The 18,876-nt window shown below is 31.4% G+C and overlaps 1 protein-coding gene across 4 annotated transcripts; it reads right to left on the bottom strand.

The window, feature by feature from the left end:
• Positions 1-627: 627 nt before the first annotated feature.
• Positions 628-12,044, bottom strand: LOC111410508 (putative late blight resistance protein homolog R1A-10). 4 transcript variants are annotated; one of them, XR_002705706.1, is made up of 5 exons: positions 11,411-12,044; positions 8,743-10,982; positions 7,637-7,686; positions 1,235-2,357; positions 628-877 (listed from the first exon to the last, which is right to left on the bottom strand). XR_002705706.1 is itself a non-coding variant. In XM_023040890.1 (5 exons), exons 1-4 carry the CDS (start codon positions 11,934-11,936, stop codon positions 2,339-2,341), a joined length of 2,835 nt encoding a protein of 944 aa, XP_022896658.1. In that variant the 5' UTR covers positions 11,937-12,044; the 3' UTR covers positions 628-877; positions 2,293-2,338. The 4 variants fall into 4 exon arrangements, 3 of the variants coding, with proteins under 3 accessions (XP_022896658.1, XP_022896643.1, XP_022896667.1); XM_023040890.1 differs by having other exon boundaries at positions 2,293-2,357; XM_023040875.1 differs by lacking the exons at positions 628-877; positions 1,235-2,357 and adding an exon at positions 6,143-6,489.
• Positions 12,045-18,876: the final 6,832 nt, after the last annotated feature.

Below are 18,876 nucleotides of genomic sequence, written 5' to 3' on the forward strand. Positions count from 1 at the left end.
CGTTTGGAAAGAATTTATGCACAATTTGATACTATATAGGCTGGTACTGTTTTTCGCACGGATTAAGAAATCTTATTCAATGTTATCGAAAATGTAATTTTACCTTTATTTATATTTCTACAATTTCAAAATTAAGTAGGAAAAATTGGTTGTAACTAGAAAAATTAAATAAGAGTATATTAGTAAACAAACTAAACAAAACATCTCAATAAAGAAACATAATATATAATTGGAACAAAAAAATAGGAAAGTCAATCTATATAAATGAGACAGAGGGAGCATATAAATAGCTAGAAGTGGTGATCCATTAAAATGTGTGGTTGAAAATAAAATTTGACGATTTATAAATTAATTTATAAAGCTTGCCAAATGAAGGCTAGTTGACTCTCAATCCTACTACTAAACTAAAATTGAGTCGGGTTTATCAGCACCAAACAAGGATCCAACCATGATGAACCGTCACTTCAGACAAGTGCATTTGGAAATGTAACAGTTCAGTGCCTTGAAACTAATAGCCCTATTGTGATAATATTTCGACATAAATCAAAGAATTTAGAGCATGTTTGAATTTTATTGTGTATTACCATTTCCTCTGTAGGATTGAGATATATTTAACATTAACCCAGATAAACAAATATAATGTCATCTCGTACAACTGTTTCTTCACAATATGCATACAATTATTTATGAATCAAAGATGACAATATGAATTATTATAACAATTTTGTACATAATGACACAAATATTTGTTAAATTAATAGATAGTTTGGTTTTTAAAAATATTATATACTGGAAAAAGTTTTACATAACAGATGTTCTTTCATCGTTAAAGGTGTACGTCTCAAAGAAGTGGGCATCCAAAAAGCTTTTAAGGAACCTGAAACAATTGAGAAATTTAAGTAAGTTAACATTAGAGAAGAGGTGCCAGCGACATGTTTTGCTCAGTAGTTAGGATTTGACATTGAATACCATACCTACAGCAATTGAGATTGTTCATGTTTATGGGTAATATAAAATAAAGGTACTGGTTTGTTATAAAAAAAAAAAATACAGGAACACCATATAATAATATATTATATTCTTGAAAGTTGTTATAAAAAGTACAGCATATAACATTTTGAAGAACTAGAGAATGACCAAGAAAATTAACAACTGCAAGATTAGATGGAATAACAGAATAGCAAATCGAGGTGCACACAAACATAGTTTCATTAAAATTGATTCACTTCCTTACCACATGTGCTTGAAGCTAACTGAGTGTCCATTCCAGGAATATTGAACGTCTGTTCCAGGTGTATAACGATGAAAATTCAGTTAAGTCTTGTTGCAACTTTTGGCTGGTCTGTGTGTGGCCAAGGCCCGTGCGTTGCTCATTTAGTTTTTTTGCCATGCATGTTCCAAAGATAAAAATCAAATTACGTGCATGCACCAAAATTATCTCATTGAATGATAATATTTTCATTCTGTGAATTTTTTTTGTTAACAATCACTTAAGAGTATTGGAAATACTAGTTACTCGTGTCATTGTTGCATTGCTTATTCAGTGGTAATGAGGACCTCTCAAGTTAGAGCTTATAGAACAAATAGGCCGTTTGGAAAGAATTTATACACAATTTGACACTCCTATAGCATTTATATAGGTTGGTATTGTTTTTCCCACGAATTAAGAAATCTTATTGAATGTTATTAAAAAAGCAATTTTTACCTTTATTTGTACAATTTCAAGATTAGGTAAAAAAAATTGGTTATAATTAAGCAAATTGAATAAGAGCATATTAGTAGACAAACTAAACAAAACATTCTCAATAAAAAAAATAACTATATAATTGGAAAAAAAAATAAAAAGTCAACCTATATAAATGAGATGGAGGGAGTATATAAATAGATAGAGTGGTTATCCATTAAAATGTGTGGTTAAAAATAAAATTTGACCATTTACAAATTAATTTATAAAGCTTGCCAAATGGAGGCTAAATGACTCTCAATCCTACTACTAAACTAAAATTGAGCCAGGTTTTCAGCACCAAACAAGGATCCAACCATGATGAACCGTCACATTCAGACAAGTGCATTTGGAAATGTAATATGACTTATTATAACAACAATTTTGTACATAATGTCACAACTATTTGTTGAGTTAATGGATAGTTGGGTTTTTAAATATATTATATTCTGGAGAAAGTTTTACATAACAGATGTTCTTTCATCATTAAACATGTACGTCTCAAAGAAATGCACATCCAAAAAGCTTTTAAGGAAACTGAAACAATTGAGAAATATAAGTAAGTTAACCTTAGAGAAGAGGAGGCAGCGACATGTTTTGCTCGGTGGTTAGGATTTAACATTGAATACCATACCTACAGCAGTTAAGACTGTTCATGTTTATGGGTAATATAAATAAAGGTACTGGTTTGTTAGAAAAAAAATACAGGAACACCATATAATAATATATTATATTCTTGAAAGTTGTCATAAAAAGTACAGCATATAACAACATTTAGAAGAACTAGAGAATGACCAAGAAAACTAACAACTGCAAGATTAGATGGAATAACAGAATAGCAAATCGAGGTGCACATAAACATGTTTCATTAAAATTGATTCACTTCCTCACCACATGTGCTTGAAGCTAACTGAGAATCCATAATATTACACATGTTAAGTGTTAAAGATAGAAATATTGTCAAGAATATTTTCCATAATATTTTTCCTTTTAGTGTAAGATTATTTTCTTTATTAGTTGATTGTGTAATTAATACACAATCTTTCATTTTATGTTTATTTCCTTTTAGTGTTATTTGTAACCCTATAAATAGGATCTTCTACATTGTAATAAATAAGAGCTTACATTATAATATCACTTTTATTTTTCTTAACATGGTATCAGAGCGGGTTCGATACTAAACAAATCAACTTTTGAATTTCGCTTCCAGTGTGTGGCCTTGGGCCGCTCGTCCAGTCATATTTTTATTTTCTTGCTCCCGACCAACATTTTTCTAGAAAAGAATATTTTTTTTCAAACCTCCAAAACAATCCGACAGATTGGAAGCAAGTTGGGGGAATTAAGAAGCTGCTGAAAAAATTTATGCATAGAAGTCAAAGAAGTGTTGATGGAAGAATTCTTTATAAATAAACAATTTAAGAACATGCAATTTGGGAATGACATGGGATTTATTGAATATTGGCTTGATGGCATGGAATTTCATGCATCTTCCCTAACTAGGTTCTGCTATATGTTCATCCGAGGAGGAGCTCAATAATCTTATAAAAAATTTGCAATAACGCATTCAACATGAAAGTATTCCTCTAAATGAAGAGAAGTAAATCATAATTCTCCTTCTATTTCGTGTTTTAATTTTTTAGAATTGTTTAAAAAAATAAAATAAAATAAAATTTGTTTTTCCCCTTTTTTCTTGGGAGTTTTATTATGCTTTATTTGGAGGGTCGGTACCTTGAACTTTACCAGCTATCCCCTGCCTCTTGAAAAAATAAGAGGTTCTCTTATGTTGAAAAAAAAAAAAAAAGGTCGGTACCTTGAATTTTACTGGCACTCCCCCTACCACTTAAATAAACTAGACGTTTTTTTATGTTTAAAAAAAAAAAAAAACTTTGAAGGGTCGGTGCCTTAAACTTTATCGGCTCTTTCCCTTGCCTCTTAAAAAATTTAGGGGTTTCTTATTTAAAAAAAAAAACTTTTGGAGGGTCGGTATCTTCAACTTTATCGGCTCTCCCCCTACCCCTTGAAAAAAATCAGAGGTTTATTTTTATTTCTTTGGAAGGTCAGTACCTTGAACTTTACCGACTTTTTCCATATTTTTCTATTGTTTAAGCAATTTAAAATGTTTTTGCTAAACCTAAAACATTAGTTTTTCTCATACACTTTCTTCCTTATTTTTCACCTTTAAAAGAAAAAAAAGGAAAAAAGTCCATCAAAATATTTTCTTCCAGTAAACAAGAAGACGCCTATCTTCATCAACAATGACAAAGACATCAAGTGCTTAGAGTTCATTCTACATCAGTTTGAAAGATTTGATTGGATTGATTTCTTCAAACTCAAAATTCTATACCATATTGAGTTCGAGGGGAAAGTGTTAAAGATAGAAATATTGTCAAGAATATTTTCCATAATATTTTTTTCTTTTAATGTAGGATTATTTTCTTTATTAGTTGATTGTATAATTAATACAGAATCTTTTCTTTTAATGTTATTTGTAACCCTATAAATAGGGTCTTCTAAATTGTAATAAATAAGAGCTTACATTATAATATCACTCTTATTTTTCTTAACATGGTATCAGAGCGGGTTCGATTCTAAACAAATCAACTTTTGAATTTCGCTTCCGGTGAGTGGCCTTGTGCCGCTTGTCCGGTCATTTTTTTTTCTTGCTACCAACCAACTTTTTTTCTAGAATAGAATATTTTTTCAAACCTCCAAAACAATCCGACAGATTGGAAGCAAGTTGGGGGAATTAAGAAGCTACTGAAGAAATTTATGCATAGAAGTCAAAGAAGTGTTGATGGAAGAATTCTTTATAAATAAACAATTTAGGAACATGCAATTTGGGAATGAGATGGGATTTATTATTGAATATTGGCTTGATGGCATGGAATTTCATGCATCTTCCCTAATTGGGTTCTGCTATATGTTCATCAGAGGAGGAGCTCAATAATCTTATCAAAAACTTGCAATACCGCATTCAACATGAAAGTACTTCTCTTAATGAAGAGAAGTAAATCCTAATTCTTCTTCTATTTCGTGTTTTAATTTTTTAGAGTTGTTTAAAAAAAAAAATTGTTTTCCCCCTTTTTTCTTGGGAATTTAATCATGGTTTATTTGAAGGGTCCGTACCTTGAACTTTACTCGCTCTCCCCCTGCCTCTTGAAAAAATAAGAGGTTTCTCTTCTGTTGATTAAAAAAAAAAACCTTCGGAGGGTCGGTACCTTGAATTTTACTGGCACTCCTCCTACTACTTAAACAAACTAGCGCTTTTTTTATGTTAAAAATTAAAAAAAAAAAATTGAAGGATCAGTACCTTGATCTTTATCGGCTCTTCCCTTGCCTCTTGAAAAATTTAGGGGTTTCTTATTTTAAAAAAACTTTTGGAGAGTCGGTATCTTGAACTTTATTAGCTCTCTTCCTGCCTCTTAAAAAAAATCAGAGGTTTATTTTTATTTCTTTGGAAGGTCGGTACCTTGAACTTTACCAGCTTTTTCCATATTTTTCTATTGTTTAAGCAATTTAAAATGTTTTTGCTAAACCTAAAACATTAGTTTTTCGTGTACACTTTCTTCCTTATTTTTCACCTTTAAAAAAAAGAAAGAAAAAAAGGAAAAAAAGGTCCATCAAAATATTTTTCTTCCAACAAACAAGAAGACGCTTATCTTCATCAACAATGACAAAGACATCAAGTGCTTGGAGTTTATTCTACATCAATTTGAAAGATTTGATTGGATTGATTTCTTCAAACTCAATATTCTACACCATATTGAGTTTGAGGGGAAGGTGTTAAAGATAGAAATATTGTCAAGAATATTTTTCATAATATTTTTTCTTTTAATGTAGGATTATTTTCTTTATTAGTTGATTGTGTAATTAATACATAATCTTTCCTTTTATGTTTATTTCCTTTTAGTGTTATTTGTAACCCCATAAATAGGGTCTTCTACATTGTAATAAATAAGAGCTTACATTATACTATCACTCTTATTTTTTTAACATTATGTACCCTTGTAGATTAACTATCACGATGTGTGCAGATTGTTGACACAGGCTTTGGCCGTTCTAGTGTTTGAAGAAGGGGTGATGTTGGGAGATAATTTTTATATTTTTTACACAAAAGAGGCTGTCAACGGTTGCTGTTGGTGTTGGTTTTACTGAATGGTTGGTGGAACAGATGCAGAAAATGTTTTGTGTTCGTTACAAGTAGAGAAGAAACTGTTAGCGATTAGTGTTTCAGCCGCCTTCAACAACAAAATCTAGGTTTTAGTTTTGATACCAAATGATTTATCAATGGAAATATTTAACAGAGAAAGAAAAAGCAATCTGAGAAGAAGAACAGTAGAAGAAAGGAAAGAAGAAGTGAAGCAAGCGGCAGAGAGGGGGACCAGAGAGAATGAGGGGAGAAGACCAAAGGAGAAGAGATTTAGGGAGGAGAAAACTTGTTAACCAGGCATTTCATTGATATTCATCAATCATCATCTTCTTTGAAATTACATTACCAAGCTATTCGACAAACCTGGAAAGTAAATGGGCTTGGGCCAGACCTGATTATACAATCCTAATTTAAACTAAACAAAACATATATCAAAGTAGCCCAAAACATATATGGGTGATGACCGCATCAAGAATACTCACAAAGATTTTCAACAAGATTCAATTAACCTCCCAATTAAACAAAATTGCAAACAGATTTCATTTTCTCTTATTCTAAATGTAACTCTCAATTGCCTTTCAACTCTCTTACAAAGAGGTCACTTGCTTCTTCAGATCTGCAAAAAGAAGGGGAAAAATTGAGAGAGAGAATAGAATTAAACTTAGGAATCAAGAAAAAATGACTAAAAGGACGATTTAAGCGAGTTAAGAGATTTTGTGAGGCAATAATTTTGTTGAGAAATGGTTACGACCTGCAAAGGAGAGTTTGTGAAATACTGGGTTGGGAAGTTAATTTGCATGTTGAAATTAATCTCCTAAGCACCCGTGCACTAAGTGACATGACACACTATAATATGTGGTATAATCAATGTTGTAATCAATCATTATCTTCCACCACCTATTATATTATGCCTTGTCACACTGGTACTTAGCATAAGATAAGCACAAGTTGTTATGAGATTAGTCATGTTGAATATGTTTAATTAAAGTGGGCTATGTTAGGGTTGACTTCTATTATATTAATTTAAGTATAATATATATTTAATTAATAGAATTTTTAATAAGAATGTTATAAAAAGTAGAACATGTTGTAGTGTAAGTGGAAATTTTCGAAAATAATTATACTTGCTCATTTACCCTTTTTTTTTAAATCGAAAATCCAAGTTTGCATCAGTTATTAGTTCCCAATATATATAATTGACAAAGTAATTATAATTTTCTCTTATGTTCCTTTTAGTATGTCCAATTTGATGCAAGTCACCGCTAGTTTATAATGAAGGAAAGCCATTGCTCAGCAAAGAGTAACTTCATATGGACAGCTAGTTGAAAAGCGGTATACTTTAATCTCTACCCACTATATGGCACATGATTTCAATAACTGTCACAATCCTAATTACTGAAAAGTATTGAAAGGATGTCCACCTGTGAGAATGCTAGAGTGGAAAGCATTGTTACTCAATAGTGATAAAGGTGAATAAAAGCAATACAAATTATCAGCATATTGTATATAAAATAATTTATTCACCAGTGTGATTAGGTATTATGGTTATTTTAAGAACTGATAGTTTGAAAACGCAATTAAGACAAATTAGATATCATGAAATTTTCTCCACAAATTAGGTATCATGATGATATAAAATCGACCATTGACATGTTTTGACAAATGAAGAGTATCATAATATGCAATGAACAAAATGCTTTGTCTTTTTCTAGAACAATCTACTAATGCTATATTACTTTAAATTAAATACACATAGAACTTACAAACTCATATGTCGCAGGTGTTCTGTCAGTTCCTTTATAAATTTTCTCTCCTACAAAAAATAATGGAAAGAAGAAAAAGACTATAAAGTAGATTAAACTTAAGTAGTATACATCTTTTACACGTCATTTCACATACACGTCGAATTCATTTTTCCACCATGTGCTTGACAAAAAAGCAGGACAACGCCAAGTAGGTGTTGTGCATGCTAATCAAATTATTGAAAAATAAAAATTGCTTTAAAGGGACTACATTTAGGGGCATACCTACTTTAAGAAATTAGGCTCTTTTTTTTTTTTCCTTCCTTCCCATGCTTTTACTTCACAAAATGCCACCAAAAGGGAAAAAAAAAAAAAAAAAAAAAAGGGAAAAAGAATTCTAGTTTATAAAATTGGTGCCAAAAAAAATATAACCCAATCCCAAAATCCCGTGTTTAGGCCAGCTCTAAATTTTAGTAAAGTCCAAACTGTAATTGAAGTTAAACCCATAGCTATAATCATTCATTTAAATATTGTTTTCGCATGACCCCTGGCATGTAGACTAAACTCATTTTATCATCCCAAGTCTTGAACAAAATTAATCAATGCAAGGTTACGACCTTTGTCTACTTTGATCGAAATTAAGCTTTTCTCCTTTAATCTCAAGCCAATATACAATTGAAACACGATCTTTCAGATTCTGAATGAGAGATCCTGAATTGAAACAAATGGCACACAAATATGTCCTCCCAATCTAAGGTTTTATCCATTGTATATGTTAGAAAGTCAACTTTGCACCCAGTTAAGTACTTGTAAACAAAACAAGCTATATCCATGAAGTAAAGATTCTTGTGAGCCAAAATAAAATAAAATAAAATAAAGGGGTTCTAAATTTAGAAATATGTTTACTCCCACTTTAATAGGCTAACAGAGAATTGGAATAGAAGATAGAGTTCATACTTTGCTATCACTCATTTATGAAAAATTATCACGTATCATACCTTTTATGAAGTTTATTTTGGTATGCATGTGAGAGCTTAGTGTTGAAAGACTAAAGTTGAATAAACAGTGCAGTTAATATAAATGGATTTTTTTCTTAGTAGATACTTATGCCCAAGGGAAACTTTTACCTTATGATAGTAGTAAGCAGGGAAAGGTATGTTTCCATAATAATTGGAAAGGACATGAACCTCAAGGTCATAGTTCCCCCCGTCTTCTTGTTCCTCTAGTATTGAATTTGCCGATTTCACAACAGATGTTGAACACCTATACAAGAAGATTTGCTGAAGAGTTGGAATTTCTCCAATTCCAGGAGGGATGCATTTTAAAGAAAAGCAATTTTTAAGACGTAGGCACTGTAAGCTTGGGAAATGTGCTGCCTCGGCTTCCCAGATTTTAAACTGAGTCGCTTCAACATGCAGGAATTTTAATCGAGAAAATTCCCCTTCCGTTTTCCATGCATTGCTCTCGAGGTCAACCTCTTTTAGTTTGAGAACTTCAAGATTGGGAAGATTACCAACAAGAAACATATTATGCATAGAAATTCTGCAACCACTCAAAGTCAACTTCTTCAGATTTGACGGCAAAGCAAGGTTCTGAGGCAGATGAACGTTTTCCCTGGAAATGACGTTGCACTTAAAACTTTCAAGTTGACGCAGATGGACTAAATTCTCAAGACAATAGAATGACAACTCAGTTTGAGTTTCACAATGGTAAGAAATTCCCAATGTCCTCAGATTAGGAATTGTTCGAAGGGCCTCCTGAGTCAATTTGAAGTCTATTACACCAGAAAGTGTTTGTAGGTTCACATTTTGTGGACCATCAGAACAAAGAAAGGCAGCTTCATTGAACAAGAGATGCCTTAACCGTGTAATCTTCAAGAGTTCCAGTGGTAAGAACAATCTTTCAGCATAAGAAGCTCGAAAAACAATCAAGGTCTGAAGATTGCAAAGTCTAGATATTGAGGCAGGAATCTCGAATTTCCCACTGTAGGACAAAGCAATATACCTTAAATTAACAAGTTTTACTATTTCAATTGGAAAATCACAGAAATTTATATTTCCTGCTTCCAACACCCTGAGCAGCTGAAAACATAGAGAATTTGGCAATGGACTATCCGTTAAGTATAGAAGTGAACGGATAGTTGAGTCATATATGACTGCATTCTGCCCATTCGGATGAATACTTAGGTGACGCTGATTTTTCACGACTTCCGAAGAAATATCAAATTCTTGATTGGCGACATAAAGAAACTTCTCCTCCTGAGCTTTCCTCATGCAAAGTTCTCTCATCATGTCATGGATGCTGCAGGTTTTGATTTTCCCAATGTAATTCTGGTCACGAACCACAATTAGATTTCTATCAATAAGTTCTTCCAAATACTCCTTTGCCACTTCCTCCAAACTTTTATGTGTGTTTGGCTTTAAAAATCCCTCAGCAACCCATAGCCTGATAAGATGGGAGACATGGATCACATAATCTTCAGGGAAAACTCCCATATAAAGGAAACATGCTCTAAGACGATGAGGCAAGTGGTCGTAACTCCAAGACAGTATTTCCATGAAATCATCATCATTTCCAGTGACTGCAGATTTCACATTTTCTGCAACATACTCCCAATTGGCTCGTGTCTTCTCCGCTTTGTAGAGGACACCACCAATTACTACAAGTGCAAGTGGAAGTCCTCTGCATTTTTCTGCTATTCTCCATCCAGTTTCCTCGATTTCAGGGGGACAACATTCGTTCCCAAAGGCCTTCTGGCACAGAAGACTCCAGCTTTGTTTGGGACTTAGAAAACCCAGATGGTGAATACAGGCAGAAGAGTCGACATTAACAGTGACACTGGATAGCCGAGATGTCAAAATTACCCGACTTCCATTATCGTCATCCGGGAATATCCTTCTAAATTCATCTAAGATTTTGTCATCCCACAAATCATCCATAACAATGAGATATCTATAGCCCTTCAAACGTTGATATACTCGTGTTTTCAATTCATCTGTTTCCTCTCGAATCATTTCTTCAGTGAAGTCTCCCATGGATTTTAGAAGGTGTTCAAGCAGTTCTTGCACATGATATTCCTGAGACACAGTTATCCAGGCCCGAATGTAGAAGTGATACTCAATAGATGAATCATTGTAAATATTTCTTGCAAGTGTGGTCTTGCCAATGCCTCCCATCCCAACGATAGAAATGAATTTCAACCTAGAGGATTGCCCAACCAGTTCTTCCTTAATTTGGAGCAAGTCATCTTCGAATCCCACCATGAACTTCTTGTTAGTGGAAGCAGATTTTGATGAAGTGGCATTCAAAGAGTTCCTTGGTTGCAGATCTAGTACGTCATTTCGGTCATTAGCATTCACCACCTCTTCTGAAAAAGAATCGAGATTGAAGAGATTGAAAAGATTTTGATTGAATGGTCTCAAAAAAATTGCTTTCTTAGATTATTCTCCATATTCTTTTCAAAAAATAGAGAAATTTAATATTTCTTCCAAGTAATATTTTAACTAACTTGTAACTATCTTGTACTTGCCATTAAACTTCTTCTTCCCTTTTTTTTTTTTTTTTTTTTTTTTTTTTTCCCTTTTTTTTTTTTTTTTTTTTTTTCTTTTTTATGATTTAAATCAAATTGTATGGACATATAAATAAAACTAATTCAAGCGATAGATAATTAACAACTAGCTACTAACGGTAAATTGCTGTAGCCATCAAGTGCAAATGTGACAAATTTTAACAAAGAAATGTACTTTAGTCATTAATTGATTTGATTTTGAGTTCGGTCAGTTTAATTAGTCTTACCAATGCCTTCTATTCCACTAAGCGGATCATTAATTCGCGTCAAGCCATCAGCACTGAAACCTTCTATGTCCTTCATGGCCTTCATCTTCTCCACCTCTTCCGAAATGGAATCAATCTCTTTTATTATCTTCTGTAAGCCGTCATATATCTCCTTAAAATTGTGTTTCTTAAATTCCATGCGCCTTTCAGAATTACGGAACACGGGCATCATAATTTGGAGTGCAGAAATTATTTCCCATAAACAAGTGATAACTCCTTGACAAGCAGAATCCGAGAGAATCGGATTTGACATATGCAATTCAGTTATGTCCTCTGCTTCATATGTTGCATCTCTGATTCTTGCTTCCAAACATTTAATTGATTCAGTATTTCTGGGTGAAAAATCTTCCAGAAATGATAGCAAGAAGCAAAGATTTTCATGGAAAGATCTGATCTGTTTCTCATCATGAAAAATTCGAATTTCATTGCGAGAACCCAGGATCTGTTCTAGTGTCTGAGTAAGTGAAAGTAAAGCAGCATAAGCCATATCCAATACTTTTCCAGGCACACAAACTCAAGATTTTCGATGAACAGCCAGCGTTTAGAGGCAAAATGAAGACTCGGTAAGAAAACTAAAAAATAACCAATTGTGTAATAGCAACTTGGAATTCTTAATCCATTAAATAAGCCATCACATGCAACTTGCTAGTTCTATAATTCAAAGTCGGCACAGTGACATATCATATTAAAACTAATCATTGCAGTCAAGTTATTTACGCGAGAAAAAAATATAACTTTCCATATTGTATAATATCAACTTGGGATTCTTAATCAATGAAAAAGCCATAATATGCAACTTGCTACTTTTATAATCCGAAGATAAGGACTGACATATTATATTAAAATTGTTATTGCAATCTAGCTGTTTACCAACTCGAGAACAACTAGTAAAATTACCTATTGTATAATAGCAACTTGGGATTCTTAATCAATTAAAAAGCCATCATATGCAACTTGCTAGTTTTATAATTTGAAGGTAAGGAGTGACATATTATATTAAAATTGATATTGCAGTCAAGTTGTTTACCTACTCGAGAAAAACTAGTAAAGTTGCCTAGTGTATGTATAATAGCAACTTGGGATTCTTAATCAATTAAACTATAAATCATATACAACTTAATAGCTATGTAATTCCAAGTCAAGATAGTGATATATTAGATTAAAATTAACATTGCAATCTGAAAAGCATGGGGGTACCATTCTGCTACCAATTGTGATAAAGATATTTAAGCCTATTTAACACCTAGTGGGGTGAATAGGTGTACAATGCTTAATTAAAAATAACAAACAAGAATAAGAAACAAGTCATTAATTATTGTCTCTAGACGATTAAATTTAAATAAGATATCACACAATTCAATCATATCTTCGGCTTCATATGTTGCATCTCTGATTCTTGCTTCCAAACGTTTCGTTGATTCAGTGTTTTTGGGTGAAGAATCGTCCAGAAATGATAGCAAGAAGCTAAGCTTTTCATGGAGAGATTGGATCTGTTTCTCTTCACGGCGAGAACTCAAGATCTGTTCTAGTGTTTGAGTAAGTGAAAGTAGAGCAGCATAAGCCACATCCAATACGTTTCCAGGCACACAAACTCAAGATTATCAATGAACAGCCAGCGTTTAGAGGCAAAAAGCCATCAATTCAACTCGCATATTATATTAATATTGATAGTGCAATCAAGTTGTTTACCAATTCGAGAAAAGATCATGCTACATGTACACAATCTTTTACCTATTAAAGCATCATGCTACACAAACTAGTAAAATTACCTATTACTATAAATTGATATTTCTATCAATTTAAAATTAAACAAGCAAATTTTTTTTTTTTTTTTTCTAGAAAACAGATTTCATATCCTCTAAATTTTTTAAACCTTATTACTCATTTTGTAAATTAATTTAGATCCTCGAAAATTTTTAAACCTTAGTACTCATTTTATTAATTCGACCAGGCTGGGAAAATATAAATAAATAAATAAATAAATAAAATATATATGTATATATATGCAAAATCAACCAAAATTTAGATCATTCCTTAAATCTACGTCTTGTTTTATAGTTTTTTAAGGGTGAACCCACACCCAACCTGAAAATCGGTCAGCACCTCAAAACTAAAAACTTTTCTTATGTTTTATAAATCAAAACAATTGAATCGGACGAAACATCGAGTAGTACCATATAAGGAATAAGGATAGAATTGATGTTTAGAGAACGAGGAGTAGCAGAAAAGAATATAAAATTGAGATTTTTCAGAGCTTCAAATAATGCTTCAGCAAAGCTCGCGGTTGAGAATTGTCAAATTATTTTTGCCTAAACAGGCACGTCAACTCATTTTTAGGTAAAATTGTAATGGTTGTTCTAAACATTTTAAAAAAGTGCAAGAGAGTCTCAAAATTTCAAAAATGTTCAATAAAGGATCTCTAGACAATTTTTGTTCAAAATTTCGTTAGTTGACGAAAACTCATGTTTGTTCATAATTTGATATATTTGGAAAAAAAACAAAAGTTACAATTTTAATAATTAAAAATTAAGAATAAATTAGCACTAGAACAATATAAATATCTTAAAAGCATAAATTAATGTACAATACAATATTAAACTAAGACAATAATTTAGTAATTTGTAAGGTCACTTTCATTTCCTCCAAGATCGTCCAAACTCCAAATAGTCACCAAAAAATAAGAAGTATCGGATGAATATACTAATTTCGATGAATAAGTTATAAACGAGTTGTCATTTTTATTATATGTATTTATTTTGTTTAGTCAATGTAATTTTTTTTTTAAAAAAAAAATTATGGTACTCTGTTTAATATATTTTTTTAATTTATTGATTTATGCAATATTTTAGTTAATTAAATATAACGATTTTAGTAATAGTATAACTTTTAATTAAATAATTTAAAATAAAATTTGGTGTAAAGTTTGGTTTCAGACCATCTCCAAATGGTTACACCAAGCATGAAAAAAAGAAAAAAGAAAAAATGCTCGAATGGTACAATCCCTTCGTCACCCCAGAATGAAAGCGGTGATCTCGTAGTTCTTGGTCTGTGAAGAAATTTACATCAAATGTGGTGTAAGACCATTGAAGGTCCACATCAAGTTTTACAATTTTCTTAGGGGCCAATCCACCCCAACCCCAAAACTAGTCAATACCCAAAAACTAGAAGGTTTTCTTATGTTATTAAAGTACAATAGCATATACGGGGTCTGTTGAATTTCAAGTATTCAGTTTCACCACTAAGATAAGAAGACTTACTTCACATTTCGTATTGCACAAAAAAGACTATTCATCTCAGAGAGGTTTGCAAAAAATTTTGGGAAAACGTCATGTACAATTGAGTCGAACTTTAGTTATTATGATTAAGGAGTAGCATTGAAAAACATAACATCGAGATCTTGCAACAGTTCAAATACTGCACCAGCAAAAATTTAGATAGACCAAAATTCTAGAAAAGAAATCCAAAAGATAGTAATAAAATAATGATTCTAATATTCTCTAGAATATCCTTGTCGTAATAGGACAGCAAAATATTTGATTTTTTTTTTTTTTGGCTTTTATTTTCTGAAACTCAATTTTTCTTAAATTTAATTTTAATAACAAATTGTAATAAAGTTTTAATCATATATTTATGAATTATCACCCAAAGATATTGAAATTTGATTTTTAGTTAAACCAAGCAATGGCGGTAGATGATTATTATTTTGTATAAATAGAATGTCCACAATTTCCACAAGACATTAATCCCCTGTTTGATAACCATTATTTGAAAACTACTATTTTTTGTAACACATTCGCACACTAAAATCTTTACACTAAAATCTTTTGTATGTAAACTCAAAATTTTCATTACTTTTTAACCACATATTCTCCTAAAAAATAATTATTCAAAGAATTGCTTTTACAAAAATGAGCATTCAACAGGGGTTAAAAGCCCATAAATATGTAGTGGAAGTTCTAAACATATAAAAATGAGTTGAATGGTTCCAAAAATCTCAAAAATATTAGATAAAAGGATCTCAGGTTAGTTTCCATCTAAAATGAATTTTTTGACTAGAAAGCAAAAATTTGATCGTAATTTGAACAATTTTATAAAAAGATAAATAAAATTTTAATATTTAATCAAATAAAATAAGGGAAATTGCAACCAGGATTTTAAACCTTTCAAAAAGTGCAACAAGGCCCTGAACTTTTAAGAAATATGTACCAAAAGGACCTCTAATGTTTTTTATCTCCGTCAAATTACCTAAAGTCAAACATCCAACCTTAATTTGACCAATTTTTAAAAGGACAAAATGATCTTTTGAAATTTAGTTTAATTAAAACAACTAAAAAATAGAAAAAAAAAATTAAAAGTGAAAAATGTTTTCTATTTTCCATTTTTATTTATTTTATTTGTTTCTTACTATTTTCAAATTGTATTAATTAACTAAATATTAAAAGACTATTTAGCCCTCCTTAAAAATGATAAAAATGATTGAATGTTTGTTTGTGATCAATGATAGATTTTTAAATGAAAATTGTTTGAAGTTTTCCTATGCACTTTTTAAAGATTTGGGATCGCTTCACACTTTTTTTTAAAGGTTTGGAGCATTTTCTTTATAGATTAATTGCAATTATCTTCTCTCTCATCCATGTAGTATATATCGCTTCCTAGGCCCTTGTTTGGGGCCTTTAAATTTTAAAAATATAATTTTGAATAGTATTTTTAGGAGACTATGTGATTAAAAAAATCGAGTTTACGTATGCAATATTTATTATATGAATATGTGATTGAAAATTAGTATGAGAAATAAATTAAAGTAATGTAAAGGGAATCAAACAAAGATGAAATTAATGTCTCATAATTTTATCAATTAAAAATAACTAAATATTAAACCTAATGAAATTTACTAATTCTACATCCATTGTTGCCCGCACCTACCAAGACCCAAAACCCTAAATTCAACAAAGAGGAAAAATCAACAAACCCATCCAAATATATGCATTTCCATAATATTATCATTAGTCGAAACATGGTTAAAACTTGTGCAAATTATGATGTGCATATTTTTTCTTTCTTGTTTGTTTTGTTCTCGAAAAAACAAAAAAACGAAAAAAACAAAAAATTAAAAATTAAAAAAATAATAAGAAGAAGAAAATTGGATGACGGATGCAGCACAAACCACCTCGTGTCAAGTAGTAATAGTGTTGTTTCTGTTTTTGTTTTGTAGAGGTTTATTTATTTTGTAATAAATGTATAAAAAGTGCTGGTTTCTAATTTAGTACTTGTTTGGCCACAAGTTCTTAAATTTATTTTTTCTCAAATTAATTTTCCATCACACATTTCATTCGATTCTCAACTTTTCAATTACACATTTTCATCAATTTTTATTAAAATCTACTAAAAATCTAATTTTTTAAATTCAAAATCAACAAGTGACTTTGAAATCGATTTCTCTATTCTCTTTTCATAGCCGAATGGGCAATGGTGACAGTAACAATAAAGAAAAACGACAATCATATATGCCACTTAAATTAAAATTATTTCTTAATATAGTAAAAATGTAATTAAAATGCCTCTACCTAAAAGTGAGGATCAGGCATTCAGGTTTAAAATATGATTAGGAAATGAAGTCAATGTTATAATTTGTAGAGAAATTATAGACAAAGTTTTAAAAATTAGAAGAGTTAAGGTTTTTATAAAAAAAAATGCGTTAGTGAGAGAGTTACGAAAGTGTAAGAAAAATGGAAAAGCTCAAATTTATTGTGATTTTGTCCATGTCTGATGGAGATTAAAATTAAATTTCTAGTACATTTTAATAAAAATTAAAAAATTATGAATCCCATGAAATTTTTTATTAAAATTAATTGTTAATTTTGATTTATATTAAAATTTAGATTTTAATTCATATCAATCAAGGCTTTATTGAAAAAAAAAAAAAAAAAGGCTGCTCAAAAGTTGGGGGTCATTTGACTCCCCAAAACCACCCTTGTGTCCACCCCTGGTCGGTGGAATAGATGCAGAGAGTGTTGTATGGGCTGGGGGGGGGGGGGGGCTTAACCATGCGCATGAGGCCCTCCGGAGAATGGGAGGGCGTTGATGCTATAACCATGCGATTGCATAGCTATAGCACATGCGGTCGCATGGTTATCAAAACTAACCGTTAGGTTAGTTTTTTGACCTCTTTTATTTGAAATTGGTGACTTTTCATCCTTGTTTTGCAACATTTCGTGAAAAACTTGCCAAGGCCTATAAATAGGTGATCCAAGTGCAAAAAGAAATATTGAGTTCCATTAAAAACTTATCCCCAAATATACTTCCAATATTGAGAAAGTTTATCACATAATTCTTCCATTTTCACTTGTTCGTTGTGAAGAAACACCTTTATTTTTTAGTTTTCTTCTTGTCAATGCTTGTTTAATTCTACAAACTGTTTGCCGAAAATCCTTAAAAAGCATTAGAAAGGAGGCAAATAATGTTTAAGGACAACGAGATTAATTTCACGTTCAAGCCTTTATTGATATACTCTTATAATTTTCTTCTCCATTGCCATTATTTTTCCAACAGTCTGAAATGTTATTTGTTACTATTATTGTAATGGAGACGAAATTTACACTTGCTACTATCAAAATGATGAATCAAGACTTGGTACGCTTGGACAGATTCGATGGTACAAATTTTACAAGATGGCAAGACAAACTTAAATTTCTATTAACGGTTTTAAAGATCTTCTATGTGCTTGACCCCAAATTGGAGCCCATTCCTGATTCAACTGACAAGGATACCGAAGAAATTCGTGTAGAAAGAAAGAAATGGGAAGAGGACGAATTGATATGTCGTGGCCATATCCTAAATGCATTATCTGATTGCCTCTATGATTTCTACACCAACACTACATCGGCAAAAGAAAACTGGTACATGCTAGAAAGCAAATACAAAGCTGAGGAGGAAAGTACCAAAAAGTTCTTAATATCTAAGTATTTTGATTTCAAATTTTGGATAATATACCATTATTGCCTCAAGTACGTGAGTTACAAATAATTGTAAACAAACTAAAAGCGGTGAAAATCGAACTTCCCGAAACTTTCCAAGTGGGAGCAATTATTGCTAAACTTCCTGGTTCTTGAAAAGGATATATAAAGAAGATTCTTCACAATTCCGAAGACTTTTCTTTGGAAGATATACAAAAACATCTTCGTATTGAGAAAGAACAAGGGTAAGAGATAAGATTGAGAATTCTTATGAAGGCCCTTCAAAGGCTAATGCCATGGACAATGTGGATAACTCCAACAAATTTAGAAAGAAAGGAAATTTTCTTGGTCCTAGAAAGGATCAAGGAAAGTTCAAAAACAAAACCAAAGGACTTTGCTATGTTTGTGGAAAATCGGAAACTATGCCAAGGATTGTAGACTCGGAAACAATCCATGTATGTTATGATAAGTCTC

This window comes from Olea europaea, chromosome 2, assembly GCF_002742605.1.
Source record: "Olea europaea var. sylvestris chromosome 2, O_europaea_v1, whole genome shotgun sequence".
In the NCBI taxonomy this organism is placed as follows: domain Eukaryota; kingdom Viridiplantae; phylum Streptophyta; class Magnoliopsida; order Lamiales; family Oleaceae; genus Olea; species Olea europaea.